This window comes from Dermacentor albipictus, chromosome 10 (genome assembly GCF_038994185.2).
Source record: "Dermacentor albipictus isolate Rhodes 1998 colony chromosome 10, USDA_Dalb.pri_finalv2, whole genome shotgun sequence".
Lineage (NCBI taxonomy): Eukaryota > Metazoa > Arthropoda > Arachnida > Ixodida > Ixodidae > Dermacentor > Dermacentor albipictus.
In genome coordinates this window covers 17,504,076-17,521,074 of record NC_091830.1, presented here as the reverse complement: position 1 = coordinate 17,521,074, position 16,999 = coordinate 17,504,076, and the positions used below count along the sequence as shown (strand labels likewise).

At 42.2% G+C, this 16,999-nt stretch overlaps 1 protein-coding gene across 10 annotated transcripts in view; it reads left to right on the top strand.

Moving 5' to 3' along the window:
- The window catches only part of LOC135911500 (eye-specific diacylglycerol kinase-like), a 481,563-nt gene extending 464,564 nt beyond the window's left edge, over positions 1–16,999 (top strand). For 8 of the 10 annotated variants that reach the window (XM_070526840.1, XM_070526838.1, XM_070526836.1 and 5 more), the window contains 5 exons: positions 1,786–1,906; positions 3,597–3,633; positions 4,355–4,454; positions 8,205–8,268; positions 11,534–16,999. In XM_070526840.1, the coding sequence (XP_070382941.1) occupies positions 1,786–1,906; positions 3,597–3,633; positions 4,355–4,454; positions 8,205–8,268; positions 11,534–11,583 (372 nt within the window). In that variant the 3' untranslated portion in view covers positions 11,584–16,999. Of the gene's footprint in view, positions 1–1,785; positions 1,907–3,596; positions 3,634–4,354; positions 4,455–8,204; positions 8,269–11,533 lie in introns of those variants that run through there. The other 2 variants (XR_011508884.1, XR_011508883.1) reach the window with 1 other exon arrangement.

Here is a 16,999-nt window from a genome sequence, read left to right as displayed (position 1 = left end):
GCAAGCAAAATTGAGTGGTGGAACAATGACTAATGAAATGGAAGTTGATAGCTGGTGCTAATCATGAATAAATGTGTGCACAGAGTGTAGCAAGTGTTTGTATTATATTTTGTACATTATTTGTGACGTCCACAGCTTTGGCAGTAACTCGTATGCCCAATTCCTACTCCCTGCAAAGATGTAAAAACAAAAAAGCGTGGGTCTTCCACAAGTAAATAGGGTAGTTGTTCTTCGTGGTTATACATTTGACATTTTACAAGCATTTTCTTGGAAGGGGAAATAGGTGTGAAAGGTTGTATGGCATCTCTTGAATGATGCTGTTGGTGATCATCCACAAGTTGTTGTTCTTGGTGCAAGCAGCGGGAAAAAATAAAACTTCATACGAATGTAAGGAAGATGAACACAGTGCTAACAACCGAGTTTTATTAAAATCACATAAATATATATATACTCTGGACAAACGTGGCAGAAAGTTTTTTTTTAAATTGGAGGCAAAAGTAAGAGGCAACAAAACACGGACTGCTCAATGATGCATATCCAGATATTCCATTTCTGAGGTATGCAACATGACAGATAGTTTGGTGACACCCATTTTAGCTGACTTGTTAATCAAAAAAACCCGGCACATCCCGCACCCTGTCGGAATCGATGTTATGCGAAGCAGTATGCAGGATGCCTACCAAGTTAACGAAACAACCATGAAAGCACCAAGACATAGGCGGCTGTTTCATGACCTACATGACATTGTGTCATGACATTCATGTCATGACCTATCATTTATGTTTGTCATACACTCTTGTCATACTATGTCAATTTTGGTACATACCAAGACGTAGGCGGCTGTTTCATAAGCTACATGACACGCTTGTCATGACCTATCTATTATGTTCGCCATACACTCTTGTCAAACTATGCCATTTTTGGTACATACCAAGTTAACGAAACAGCCATGAGAGCACCAAGACGTAGGCAGCTGTTTCATGACCTACATGACACTTGTGTCATGACATTCATGTCATGACCTATCATTTATGTTTGTCATACACTCTTGTCATACTATGTCAATTGTGGTACATACCAAGATGTAGGCGGCTGTTTCATACGCTACATGACACGCTTGTCATGACCTATGTATTACGTTCGCCATACACTCTTGTCAAACTATGCCATTTTTGGTACATACCAAGTTAACGAAACAGCCATGAGAGCACCAAGACGTAGGCAGCTGTTTCATGACCTACATGACACTCGTGTCATGACATTCATGTCATGACCTATCATTTATGTCTGTCATACACTCTTGTCATACTCTGCCTATTTTGGTACATACCAAGTTAACTAAACGACCATGAGAGCACCAAGACCTAGGTGACTGTTTCATGATCTACATGATACATGTCATAATATTCATGTCATGACTTATCATTTATACACTCTTGTCATACTGTGCCAATTGTGGCACATACCAGAACGACAATGAGAGCACCAAGTTGTAGGTGGCTAGATAGATAGGTACTGTCAAAGTGGCAAATGTTCGGCAAGAAATAATTCGCATTTAAAAATGCTTCTTCAATCTCACATCGTGCATTTTCTTTGTACCTAGCCAGCACAAATGGTATCAGAAAACACTGGTGCCCGTCTTCCTCACCTTTGCATCAACTCTTGTATTTTTCACATTTCTTGCCTCGACAGTGTAATAGCAACTCATGCAGCAAGCCATCCTTCTGAAGTACTTGCTACTCACATTTCTTTATTCTTTTCTTTCACCTTGTCATGACTGCACAGCTAAAGCAGCTTTGTGACAGTGGTCACAGCCTGCTGTCGACGGACGACAGTGGGATGACGGCACTGCACCATGCCGCTCGCTACGGACACAAGGATGTTGTTCGGTATATTGTCGCCAGCGGTGAGTGCGTTTTATGTGGAACTGTGATAAACGTGGGTGCGTGTCTAAACGAATAAATGTCTGCTAGGGCACAGTAATAAAAATCGGTAGAATTCAACAGCTCTTTTGGCTCTTTAAGCTCGTTAACTGCGACAGGCTCTCATGGTGGACATTGCTGTCACCGCAAGGACATCTTCAGCGTGAGACACATGGTGCGACTTTTTATGCGGTCTGTCGTACGGCGCGTCGTGTGCGACTTGCCGCATGCGGCGATTCAGGACATGTACCAATGAGCGAGTGGCGGGTAGCTCCGCCCAGAACCGGCGGCCCTGCGTGGAAGTTTGGAATGCTGCGTAACTTTGAACAGAAAGTGAGAGCAAACGTATTTGCACAGCTCTCTTGTTTGAAACAAACGATGACAATATAAACACGTCTATGTGAGCCCTGTAGACGCGTTTCCGCAAGGCCGCGTTAGCAGTATTCGCTCCGTTGACAGCCGCCGATGTCTAGGAACCGGCAGGCATACCTAGCTCACTCGGCCTTCGAATCCGACACCGGTGGCGCTAGTGGCACGATCGCTTGCAGCTCGTATAACGAAGTGCCTATGTTAGTCGGCACAGTGCGCACATATTTATGTCCTGCTTAAACTGCAGCCCATTTGATTTCATTGGCGCCGACAGAAGCGAACGAGCATGCCAGGCGAGCTTGCGATCGCTGGGAGACGCCGTAGGCTTAGCTTGCCGCCTGTCTTTCTGGGGCCGAGGGCCCTTGCGATGCGTCCGCAGCTCATAATAAAGCGCCTAAATTCGTCAGCACAATCAATGGCTGAACATCTATGTTTCTATTAAGTGAAAATGTGGTTAATTTTACCGGTAGTAGCGATGAGTAAGCCCACTAGACAGGTGAGCCGCTTCCTATTGACGACTGCTAGCGCGTCTGCACTGATCGTGTTCTAGTAGAAATCACGCCAACGATTTACTATTTCGCACGTTTTATAACACGCACTCGTTCGAGTTCACTTTATTCTATAAGTTATTTTGTGTCAGAAACAAATTGTAGCCGAATTATGTGCCGCCATCAGCGGCGAAAGACGCCCGCATTTCGACCAGGGAGAAAAAATAATACAGACATGATCATAGCGGCGAGGCACCCGCTCGCCGGCCCCGCCCCACCGGGTCTACCACGTGGCCATGACGTTCACGCTACCGGCGCTGTCATTGGCTGCGGTCGTCCGACCGATGCAGCTGTCACACGACAATATTCAGCAAGTTAGTCGGTCGCATGCGCGGCGTGTGATTCATGCGGCGGATTTGGTTGAGAACCCGTCGAGTGCGGCTGCCAATGCGAATGGTCGTACAACCGATCGCACCCGAAATCGCGCCATAGTCCAGATTCGCTACAGCAGTGCCTGCTATGGCCCCTGAAATTTTTCGCACAGATGTCTCCACTCCTGCAGTGAGTGAAGTATGTGAAACCCTGCATGAATTGCCACGCCCTAAGGTGTGTGCCAGACCAAGAGGAAAGGAATGTTTCTGCTCTTTCATTTCATCCCTAGCTGCTGATCTCATTTTTTTTGTTTTCCATTTTCTAGGTTGAAATAAATGCCTATGTCGCCTGCTAATCTGCAGATTAGACTTGAGTCAATCAATGTTGAATCATTTATGCAAGCTACTGTTGACTGGTGCCTAACACATGCACACTTTTGTTGCAGCGCCGCCAGTGATCTTGGACATTGTGGACAAAGACAGGTAAGTTGGCAGACTGGCTGTTTCCTGTTTTCTTACACACAGTGGTCTTATCGTAGGTATACAATATAAGGCAAGGTGTTTTTTGCAGATCCTTAGCTTCGAAATCACTCCTCACCTTATATGCGAGGATAATAGATTCAATTAGTGTTTCAATATGGTGGCACCAGCTGCACATTTCTGACTATACAAATTTTATGCGGCAGCACAAATTGTAGCAACTAGTAAACCTTATCAGGGTAGGCAGTACCGTATTTTCGCACGTGTAACTCGCACTGCGTTGAAAAAGTGGACAGTAAAGGCTGGGTGTGAATTATATGCAAATTTCCCCTTACAGTGTAGCTTCACTGCAAAGCGTACCGGGCTGCCTTGAAGCTACACTGTAAGGCAAAATTCGCGCTGCCGTGAAGTCACACTTTAAGGCGAGATTCATATATAACACACCGATTATTCAGCAGGCTTCTGATAATTAGGTGTTTAGGATAATCCCCGCTGAGTCTGAATAACTCATTGACTACTCATATCGCCCTGTATTAGTGCAGATACTTAAACTGTCTTTCTGGAATCCTCCAACTGCACCCTCTCGTTATAATAAAATAAATACACTATTCAGTTGTCTCACCTTTTGTAATTAGTGCACCTTTTGCTGCCATAGTACTTTAAACATGGTCATGAATAGCGGTTCATAACTGTGTTTCAATTTTGATACAAAAAAAAACAACAGAGGACAGACGGCTCTTCACAAGGCGGCGGCGTACAAGCGAAGAACTATCTGTTGCATGCTCGTAGCAGCAGGAGCATCGCTGTCCAAGGCAGACTGCCAGGTAAGTTATTACATTTCCTGTGTTAGTAGTTTCATTTTATTCAGGTATTTCACCGTTATGTATTTGCACAATAGCTGAGGAGCCTATGGTAAATGTCATCTCTCGTTAGTTGACTTGTGGACACATAAAAAATTAAAATGCTTTGGCACCATTTCAGCCAGATGGATCAGGCAAAATATAAGCATTCAACAGACTTTCCATAGAGTTTGACAACTTTAACCACATAATGTTCAACATTGGGAGAAGTGCAGTCATCACTCAAGACGAAGGACACTATTCAGATGTCTGCTGAAGTCACTCTTTGAAAAATTTTGTAGACAAAAAATACTCAAGGTAAATTCATATATCACAAAAACAACACAATACAATACAAAAATGTACGTTCGTGTCTTGGTTTTTATAATTTGGGCAGTGGTTGATTGGCTATGCAGTCGAACCTTGTCGTAAAGAAGTTGCATGCGACACGAAAATGCCTTTGTTATACAGTCAGCTTCTGTTCATTCGACCCTTACATGAGTGACGAAATTGACTTTTGTTGTCCAGTGGGTCAAATTAAATGAGATGCAGAAAGAATGCCAAAGCACACCGCTGATTCATTTGACAGTATTTGCCTGATTCTAGCACACCCTCGAATGAAACGTACACCCATTTTTTACGTGTCCAAAGTAAAAGAATAATCTAAACATGACATTAAAGCTCCTAAACAAAGTAGAAATTATGTCTGCACCCAATTTTTTAGTAAGGAAAATGGGCAGAGGTCTAATATGTGTTGCACAATGGGCAGCCTGTTTTGTAAAGTAAGCTTAGCCGTATGTTTTTGAGATCGGCTTCGTCGCAATGCATCCGGGTTTAGTGGTAAAGAATACAAATGCCGTGAAGGCGGTCTTGGTTTCATTTCATTTATTTATACTGACAGCCCTCTTAGGGCTATTACAGGAGTGGAGAATAAAAACGAAAAAAAGAAACATAGAATGCGACCGAGTTACAAGCTTTGACTCACAAGGCTTGTCTTAGAATGGAAAAGACGTATGAAATACAACATACAAGGGAAAGTAATAAAGGAACCATTCGCAATTTGGCTCTGCATCGTCATAGACCCAATAAGATTCACATGTAAAATAAATGCATACATATTGGGCAATTCACTACGTGTTATTACAAAAAATAGTGCTTTTAAGACTTTCCGAAAAGGCAGTTAAGGACATCAAGGTTACAAGAGAGTCGGGTAACAAATTCCATTCTCTTATCGCTCTAGGAAAGAAACTGAACTTGAAGCAATCATTGCGGGTGAGTGGAGGAGGAAGGTACATACTATGACGATGCCTCGTTGATGCATTCATAGGAAGCTCAAAATAATAATCAGATTTATTACCTACTTGATTGTGAATAACTTCAAAGAGGAATTTTAATCTGTCATATTTAGTTCTGAGCTCACATGGTGCTAGATCAGCTAATTGACATAACTGTTGGAGAACGGATGCGACAATATTTATTAAATATAAACCTGGCAGCTAGCCTCTGTATTCGGTCAAGTTTAGAAAAGTTAGTTATGGTGTTTGGGTCCCAAACAATTTTAGCATATTCAATAATTGGTCTAACTAGAGTTTTGTAAGCAAGACATTTAATTTCAGGGGTTGCCCGATTGAGGTTCCACCTCAAAGACCACAGGGCTTTAAGTGATTTCATGCACACATTTTTTGTGTGTGTATTCCAGCATAAATCTGATGTAAAAGTTAAACCCAAGTATTTGTGTTTTTCATCGTTCTCGAGTTTGTTGTCATCAATGTAGTATGCGTAACTAAGGGTATGCTTTTTGCATGAAATAGACATAGAGACTGATTTTTGCGGGTTTATGGCTATTTGCCAATCGTCGCACCATGTTTTAATTTTTTGTAGATTTGAGTTAAGTTCTTCTCGGTCTTGTCTCGATGGAATTTTGTTATAAATGATGCAGTCGTCGGCAAAGCATGTTTTTCAACCATCAACCTGCACGAAAGGCGGCACATTAGGTGTCATCGTCAGGACAGGGTTGCCATGTTCACTGAACAAAGCAGGCGCTGATAGCCCTTCTAAACCCAATGGCGAGGCGATCCACTTATCGGTACGTGATGTCATCGTAGCTTTGCGCAGTCCTCCATAGGCATCATGCACATGCGCAGCAGCTGAGATTGTTGGGGGCATAGGAAAAGTACCGAGAAGGTTGTATTCAATTGTATTTGTTTGTTTCATATTCAATTGCACCACACCAGCAATTCTCGGCCCAATTTTCTTGAAAAAAAAGAAGGTGCATGTTAGAATCTGGTAAATACTGTACGTGTTCAATGTTCCCTATGCTCTGCCAAGACGTGCTACCACTAAAGGGCTCGCTGTCGTGGTCACCATAGCACTCAGGTGTGTCTGTGCTGACTGGTCAAGGTTGAATTATATGGCAAAAGCCAATTTTAGGATCTAAATAACGAAAGTTTGGGCCCATAGAAATGCATGGGCACCAGTGGGCGACCTTTGTTGGCATCGAATTAACTGAAAGATTGAATCAACCGGAGTTAAATTACTGGATGTCTGCTGTATCTGATATTTGTTGCTGGCATGCGTTCATTACGTGCTGATATTCACAACAAGCATTTTACACCAATCATATCCATGTTTGTTAAATCAAGATTTGACCGTACATTTGGCTGAACAATAATAGATATCTTTTGAAAGAAAATGTTGACTCTCCTATGAGCAGGAATTTCATTCATAAATTAATCATATAAGTTTGTTCAAAAGACATAGCAACTTATTTTCAAGCAGCTGCCTAGTGCATTATTTTTTTATATAATTGTTAATGTTTTTTGTGTGTTTTAGTATGTTTCATTTAGGTATCATGTATGTTAAATGTTTTATGAATTCATTAGAACAAATGAAATAGTTGCCATAATGCCCATACCTGTGGTATTCTCCTGCTGTGCACAAGGTCACAGGTTCAATTGCCAGCTGCAGCAGTGACGTTTCAGTGAAGATGGAATGCAAAAATGCTTGTGTACCGAGATTTTGGTGGGTATTAAATATCTCCAAATAATGCTCCAAATTAATCCAGAGCACTCCTGCTGTTGCATCATTCATAATCTATGGATTGCTTTGGGGTGTTCAGCCTGACAGGCTGGTCTAAATAGCATGACAGGCTGGTCTGAATAGCCTGACAGGCTGGATAGCCTGACATTCACTGGTTGCCGTACTGATTGGGTAGCTTCTACGTTTTTGTTCTTTGTTCTCGTCTGGTAGCGCTGCACGTTGTATCATGAATCAGTGTGTGTCTTTCACCTGCTCAATTAGTTAACTTTAATATGTCTTAATTATAAGCGTTTGTTTACTTCTCATGGTAATAATTATTTTGCTTAGTCATGTCTAATGCGCTCATTGAACAGCGATGGCTCCAGTAGCAGAAGCCAAACTCAGAGGCCATGCTTTTGCTTAAGTACCAAAGGCTCTGGAGACAACTTTTGGCCATCACGTTCTAAGCATTACCTATTGCTGTTTTTAATATTTTAGCAACTTTTTTTTCTTTGTGGTCATTTTCATTGTAGCACTGTGGCATATATTAGCTCGTGGGACAGTAAGTAATGTTGTGCGTGACATTTAAAGGTGCCTTTTCAATAATTTTCCACGACATGTTGCTATCCCCGATGTTTATAACTGTGGTTCATTGACTGCTATGTAGTAGCTGAAATCATGAAGAATTATTCGTCATCTTCTCACTTCTGTGTTTAGGGACAGACAGCGAAGCAGCTGGCTGCCAGAGCCGGCGATGAGGACTTGGCAGCATACCTGGAAAGTAAGTGGTTATGATAGTCTGTCTGTTTTAAACATATATATTTGCTTTCATGAAAGTAATTTGGGGCTGTCTTGAACATTTAGACTTCCGCTGAAGGGTCACAAGAGCTGTAGTGTTTGGCTCTTGCTGAGCAAGAGTTCAAGGGTTCAATTCCCAGCCACAGTGGCCTCATTTCGAAGAGGTCTAGAGACAGTAGCACTTGTACAGTTTACAGGTGGGCTTTAAAGAAGGTGAAGCAGTCAGAATCAATCCAAAGCACTATGGTGTTTCCTATTAGTCCAGAGAACAAACTACAGGGCTGCTCTCATGACATCAGTGCACAGACTCGCACCTGTCATCTGCTGCAGTTTGGGTGGTGTCCAGGCACCTTCTGCAGTGTTTTGGTTTGTTCAGTCTCGCACCCTCTGCTTGTATACTTATGGCAGTCATCTCGTCTCAAATATATTTTGCGACATCATCATTTGAAAAAATTTATTCAAAGAGCTTATTTTTTAGATGACAATACAATTCGCAAAGGCAGCACTACAATGCCAGCCGAAAGAGTGCAGACCAGCCTATTGCAGATTTTCATGCACGGATCGACAACTGCAATAAGATGGCATATAAGAATCCAGTTATGGCACCATACCTGCCACGGCGCAACAAGTATGACACAAACGCTGGCTGTATATCACTTCTACAACAGTTACCTTGATTTTGATCCGCTAAAAGAAGTTTTCTCACGACGAGTAGTGAATGGTATAATATCGGATGTTTGCATTTCTTCACAGAAACGCTCGACAGTAACATGAGGACTTAATTAACACTGCAGTTTAGATTCTACCAGCACCACTTGCTTCTTTGATTGCCTCTCAAAATTAGGTGGTTCTTCACATGTTGTTTTTAAGTAGCAGTAATTTGAAGTAAAGCTAATTGAGGCTTACAGCTGTTTGCAGAATACGAAAAAGAATGTACCAATATATATTCCCTTCTCATTGCTACACGTTCAACTCACTTGAGCAATTTACTGGTGTTTGCTGCTTGAAGAATAGGCATGACGAATCTGTTTGTCGACCTGACACAGGCTGCTTGGCCCAAATGTTTTAGTGAAATATGCCTTTTGTACTATATGGCTGCAGCCAGAAAGAGGTAGAAGAGTCATTCATTAGTAATATGGGAGATATTGAAGATATAATTCCCTGGTGGAGGGTCAAAACTCAAGTTCAATGTGTCAGGCGTGTGGTGTCTTCCTTATGAAGGTTTGTGAGGTTCTCTTTTATGTACTGACGAAGCGAATAGTTCTCTGTTTGTAATATTAAACTACACTGGATCAAGACATGGTGAGACAGAATGTGCTTGAATTTTCCTTTTCTAGGCACCCTAAGCTGTGCTGCAGTACCTCGAGTATACTTTAGGCATGGCAATTGGTGCTGTAAAAATCTGCTTCATGGTTTCAGTTGGAAGTTTTAGTGAACTGGTGGGTTTCGGAACAATGCGTGTCTCGCCATAACGACAATTGATTGCTATCATACGTGAGGGGTGTGCCATATTCTCGATAAAGGCTACTGAGGGCCACCATGAAACATTTCATCACTTGGAATTGATTGGCCCTCAATCTTAACCACGAAACTTTTCTTTCAGGTGATTGCTACCATGGTATTTGTGAATTAACTATGTAAATACTCTACATGACGCGCCGTCGTGTTAGCAGCCATGAGCAGTTCTTTCTATGGGGGCCTGTTTCAGAGAGCGGTGAAAGTAGCAGCAAACTTTTCATACGAAATGCGCGCCAAACTCTTTCTTTTACGCATTAATAAAGTTGTCATGTTTGAATAGAACAACTCACCAGAGCGATAAGAATCATGATGACAGCTTCGCTGGGCAGTGTCTTTCTAACACGGATAACATGTTGACACCAAATACCAAGATTTTTCTTCCATGTAAAACGCAATGTCTCTCACAGCTAAGTACTAAGGGAATGTTAAATGTTTGGCGAAGCATCATACACTACTTTACATGTGATTTGCAGACATTCTTTTTACGCAAAATTTATGGACAGACACAGTGCATATATTAATTGCAAAACCAGTAGATCCCTTCAACACTACATAGCTCGCGATATTCAGGCTGCAAATTTTCTCGACGCAAGCGCTTTTGAAGAAGGAACTGTGGTTCAGGAATCACAGCAGAAAGAAGCCGACACACCCTTCAATAAGTACGGTTCAAGCTACCGATACCCCAAGCACACAGGAAGGGAACGCGCATGCGTGGCAGTCGAGCGACCTGGAGTGAGCCGGAGCGAGCGGCATCCTGGCCGTGGCGTCACTCGCGACAGGGCGCCACTCCAAGTTCTCGCGGCTAATAGCCCATGTATTGTGTTGGGACTGTAAATTCCACGATTAAGCGAGGTTGAAACTTTTAGACAGCTGAGGCTTAACCGAACCGTTTCCCTCTGCCGCTCTTGGCACACGTTGCAATACCATCAATTTGTTTCCATCACCTTTGTCAACATTGTGTTGAATTGAGCCGTCAAAAGTGCACATCGTCTTTTGAAAATGACGTTTGTGCACTGTGAATAGACAGGACATATAGGAACACAAATGATGTGCACAGTCACTGACTTCCAAGAAGATTGTAACAAATAGCTCGTCAGTGAATTCTTTTGGCGCAATCTGTGACCTGGCAAGGGCCCTCTCGGTGACAGCACAGTCCTTGCCATACGTAAGAATGATGAACCCGTATCTGCATAGCTGTTACGTATCTTGTGATTTCTGCGGTGTCGCAATTGCTGTATCCTACCAACGTACAATCATTTTCGTTCTGCCGATACTAAGCTGTACAAATGAAACTTTGAGGCTAACTAAGAATCTTAAGAAGCTAAGGACAGTACAATGTATAATGGAATGAAAAATTGTACGCATAATGTTAAGGAATGGAAAGACAGTGGTATGGATCACAGAGCAAACAGGTGTAGCTGATACTTCAGTTGAGATTAGGTTTTGAAAGATGCGAGTTGGGCAAGTAATTTAATGCATAGAGCAGGTAGCAGGTGGTTTATTAGAGTAACATAATAAGTGCGAAGGGAAGAAAAGGCAGTCAAGGATTGCAGATTAGGTGGTGCAATTGTGAATTTTGTACGCAATGGACGAAGTAATCTTATGAATGGCAAGAGTATGATTTGGGATGGATGGGATCCCACACTGGATGTCAAATAGCCTAGCAATGATTTCCGCAGCAAATTACAACTGCGTCATTGCATTTCTTGTCTGTTTAATTTTGTGCCCAGGCCAGGAGCACTTCGAAAGGCTCGTGCAGGATCGGGAGACAGCCGTCTGACGACAGCTGAACGCTGGCGCCCTGCCCCGCAATGACAAGGGCCTCAGCTTTCCCCTTCCTCGGTCGTTCCTGTGGAACCACGAAGCCGACACCAAAGCCACAGCTGCAAGACTGCGTTGAGCAAGCCAGGCCAAGGCTTCAGCCTAAGTGGCAGCCAGAGCTCTTACGTGAGATGCAGCTTATGGGAGAGAGAGACAGGTTGCGGGCCGCACGAGCTCCACTTAGTCAAAATCGCAGCACATGTTAGGAGGAGGAGCCGAGTCGCGAGACTGTTCTGTTCTCGTCCGACAATGGAAGGAGGCGAAAGAAGGGTGGTACAGGCCCGAGGAGAAGAGAAGGCAGGGTTATGTGGCAGTTTGTAATGTGAGGCCAGAACGGAGCATAAACAGTTTATGCAGACCCAGTATGCATGCTTCTTCACGTGAAGAACTTTCACTGATGCAGCTTGTGCAATTGGTGCTTTAGCGTGGCGACTTGTTACGTGCAAGCACATTCACAAACTGGTTTGTGTTTCAGCATTGCATCTTGGAAGTCAGTTATGATCTTAAGTCATCTTAAGTCAGCTTGTGCTTTTATGTTCCATTCTGGCCTGGCAGTGTACTAGCCATTCATGGGGCGTTATGAAAAGGTACTTTTAACGGTTTTATCTTGAAATATGTTTGCACACTAGTTTTCCTTGCTTCGTGAATTTTCAGATATTCTTTCTAGCCCTCGTTGGAAAATATATTTGGAACATGCTTGCAGATCCTTTGCGGACGACATTCGCATGGGTTCTCAGTGAGCTTACTTGACATGCATAAATAAGCCTTGACAATTTCTCGCACTCCCGTTCTTGTGACACCATTGACTCTGTATCTGCTGCAGGGAGCGGAAGTTTCGGTTTACCGCTTCTTTGAATTGTTCATCAGTTGGCAGCTAAGTGATCTGATGGCACACCTTTTTGGCAGCTGCCCAAGAGCTTAGATATTTGGTGCTTTCCAATGCTGTGCTCCTTCGAGCACAAGATGCTTACAAGCTATGTTCACTCATTTACTGAGGTATGTTGTATCCCGATTTAACCGCAGGCTCATAGATCTAGCGATTTGCCTTGCCACTTTTGTCATGTCGCGTGTGAAAACGCTTATTAGAGTTCGGCGATCATGGCAGCGTGGTACTGGTTTCTGTGCGGCTCTGCTTTCTTGACTGCTTTTTGTCTCGTAATGAACAGGCTAAAAGTTCTCATTGTACACATCCTAACGCATATATCTTGGATAATTTGCACACTTCTTTTATGGTTGCACGCCCTTTGCCTCATTATGCGATTCTCAGCAAAACAAGTTTGCCGTGGCGTTTTGAAACTCTTGCACTGTGTTTAAAGTTTTTCACAACCTTTCCATCTACACCACGGCGGTCCTGAAGTCTTTCACCTGGCTAACCTTACATTGAACATGTGCACACCTTGTCAGTGACGATGTGCAGTTTGTCGTGGTCAAAAGGGAGTCTCCTCTGTTCACTTTAGACTCGTAGAATGCGTTCCTCTGTCACACGTGGATGTGGCGACAGCAGAGGCAGGCAAACATGCAAAGCCTTCTCAACGTTCCTGCACCATCCTCCTCAACAACTTTGGCCTTAACGTCACCAGCGGCTCCTTCCATGTGGTGGCGTGGAAGGTAATGCCGACAGAATGACGCTAGCGCCTCCTTTGGGCGATACTAGACGAAACCTCGAGTGGTCCCTATGCGGAACAGCCCCTTTCCCTTCATCAAGAAGGAGGGGTGCAGTAGTTTCATTGAAACGTGCTACGCTATATAACGCTCTCGCATTACGTTGTACAATTTTGTAATTTAGCCCTTGTACAATAGCAGCGCAATTGTAGTAGAGCTAGTTGTTTCGACTGCCCCCCTTGGAGGAGGAGAAAAAGAAACACGCATTTTTAACTCCAAAAGAATACGTGTTTGACTTTCAAGCGGTGCACCTTATTGTTTATTTTATTTTTTAGTCCCCGCAGCAATGGCTGGAGGATGACCAAGGCATTTTTCAGAGGCTGGCAGGCCTTAGCCTTGCCCCTGTGTAGTAGTGTGTCCTCTGTAGGCTTTTCCTTTTGGCCCAGTTGAAAGCTCTTGTCCACGAGCTCCTTGTTGCCAGTAGAATGTGAATGCACACTCGCTTGTCGCAAGTCGAAGGACGAGGGATTTTCGTGTGGACGCCAAGTTTGACCCACCAATTGCAGCTCTTCAACGGCAGCATGCTTTATATGCCTTTGCAGACTGCTATTTTTCGTTGTTGTTATTGTTGCTTACTTTATTTTTACCTGTGTATATCAATCATTTCTTCCTTCCTCACCAAAGTGACTTGCATGTACTGAAGTTTTTGCTTTTGATGATTTCTGTTGCACTCTTTTGTGTGTCAATTTTTTTTTTAATTCACCCGTCTTGATGGCTTCAAGGTATCTGTGCTGGCATTATGTGTGCAGGTTTCTGACATAGTACTCTTGAATTGCCTAAATTTTATTGCCTGAAAAAAAAAAAGAACCACTTGAATTGCACTTTAAGGTACTCACATGTGCAGTTCAGAAAATGAAACATTACTTCTATGCATTTGGCTACTCCAGGAGGAAATTTGTGGGCTTCTCATGATAAGCCGAAATGGGTACTAGTGCAAACGAATGTTGTTATATTCCACATGTTTTCTTTAGTTCATATGCGTTGACATCCAAGGTCAATCTCGAGGCATCTTATGGAAGCCTATGACATGTTTTAGACATATTGAGTTCTGAAAAATCTCTAAAGAAAGTAGCAATATTGAGTTGGTCTCTTTATCAGCACATTTTCTTGTCACAGCATAGCAATGTTGTCTTCTTTTGTCATTTTTGTGTGCATGGCTGCTCTGCGGGAAGGCTATGACTTTAATCAACCGAAGGCCTTGCTTGAAGTGAGGATCATTGTAAATTTAACAAAGAAAATATACTTTTGAAACTGGTTTGAATTGACTAGAATTGCTTAATTGTCTGACTTGGGCATTATTGTGAGTCGACTTCGTTTGCACTCAAGAAACTCTTAGCCAGCTTTGGACACAACACGTTCAATAATATGGACTCGCCTTGTTCCTTTATTCACAGCTCAGTTGATCTTCAACTGTACACAAATGGCTGTTAAGACTGCCTTAAGTTCCTACCAGGCTCTTACCAGTTGCTTTCATTTCTTTTCTAATACAAGCTGCTCATTATGCTGCAGTGAATTACTGTCATTCCGCAAAGACGTGACACACCAGTGAATGTATTTATTATTGTGCAGTGCAGCACATTCGTATCAATATTTGTAGAACTTGAAAATCTGGGTGCATGTTCGCCAAGCAGTTTCTATACCACACGGCGACTTTTAAAAAAAAGTGGTACCAGCCGTTTGTGATAGTCACCATATCCCCTCCAGGTGCCATGTGCATAATTGCGCTCACCAAAATATAGTACGCTAAAACCCAAACCACTGAGAAAGGTACCACAATTGAAAATTTGTTGCAAACATCTTGACACCCTCGCAGAACACACACCTCTGCTTGAAGTTTGAATAATATGTGTAAGGTGTTTTTGTAAAACAAATTGGAAGGTAGACGTTTTGGTGCTTACTCTGTTTCAGTCTGTCATTGTGTAGTGGTTTCACATCATTTCTTGTTTTTTGCAATGTTTTACATCAGGCGTATATTTCGAGAGGCCGGATGGGCCACTTTCCAAATGAGCTAGACAAAAAACAGTTGATGTTATCATAACTGACATCTCTGCAGAGAATTTTCACAGGTAGTCCACTTTCTGTAAGCTTTCAATATGTGGCATGTTACTAAAGAAAAAATATGTGGTGATACCAAATTTTCAACGAGTAGAGTTGATTGGTGCCTGAAGGGGATATAATACTTGGTAACAACCTGCCCTCTGTGCCTCATAGTTCCTGAGAGATGCAAACATTGTAAAGAATTCGCCCCAGCCAGGACGTTATGGAAATCAGCATGTATAATTGGCTGCTGCATCTGTGCAAGTTTTGTTTGAGTTGGACGTGCTTGCTGCTGAATTCGTAGGTTGTCACTGACTGAGTTGAACCTCTATATAACAAATTATCAGATATAATGAAATAAACCTGAGACTTCTCATCGATATGAGCAGGTAATGAAGATGCTCATAATGAATATAACGAAGGCATTTTTGTGTTGGACGTGGCTTAGCTATAACAAGGTTTGACTAGTCATACCTTGTTATGATCAAATTACTCTACATGTAAATTCTTTTGTGATATCCAGTATTCATTATGCACACTATTCGTACAGACAAACATTGTTGTAACGAAATAACATCGATACCTTTGTTATATCCAATATTTGTTACAAGTCTGTTTGTTACACAGTTTTGGCTAAAAGATTTTTTTTATTTATTTCGTTATATCCAGTGATTCATTGTAATGAGATTCAACTTTAGCAATAAGGCTGAACAATTGCAGGCAGGGCGTATGAAATAATACTTTTGTGAATTCGGCCCTTGGTCACTATAGCCGGTTACTATGGACTGCGTTTACATTTGAGCCTAACGTTCAGGTAATGTTCCTGTTATTTTCTCATTGAGATATCAAAGCTTTGTGAAGTTAAGTTTCCACAAGTGATACTGAGTATATGTAGAAATTGCTTAGTGCTTCCTCCATCATGTTTGTACAATGGTCTCATTAGCTTGCGCACATACAATTATATGCAATGTGTTTCTAATACAATTGTTTGTTTGCTGTGTTGTTTAACCACTTTGTTTCGGCAAGAGATATTGAATCGCCTCTGGCCCATGGTGTGATCATCCAAGCATTAACAAAAGCAGTCCATAAATTTGATTGCGTCAATTTGCAACAGCCCATAGAAAGAAGACTTAAACCCGTCTGATATGCGTATACGTTAAATGAAATGACTGCACTTTTACATTGCAGCATTTTTGAATCGTAGCTCACAGCTTAACCCTCTAAAAGACACTTGGCAATATCGTAGGCACCACAATAATGTCCATGCAACACGAATTCCTAAACATTAGGAGCTGTGCTTCAGCCTTTGGTTTTTCGTAAAAATTCGGTTTACGTGAATTCGTTTGGAACTTATTACAGAGTGCGTGGAATGGCGGCAGTAGTGTGCTAACAAATGGCTGCCATATTTTCCTTTGACATTTGTAACTTCTAAGAAAAAATATTTTGTACAAAGAGCTTGGGGATATTTTCTTGCTTCATGGCTATTCGTTCATTTCCCAGTGAAATACTATATCTCTATCCTTACAAAGTCCATTGACTTTGAAAACACAGGCTTTCCAACTCCCTAAAATGGCAGATTTATGGTGTGCACCTTTCTTGTTTTGTTCATTTTGCTTTTATGTTGCAAAGCTACTTTATGTTCATTTGAGATGAATAAAGAGGCAAAAGAAGCCCTA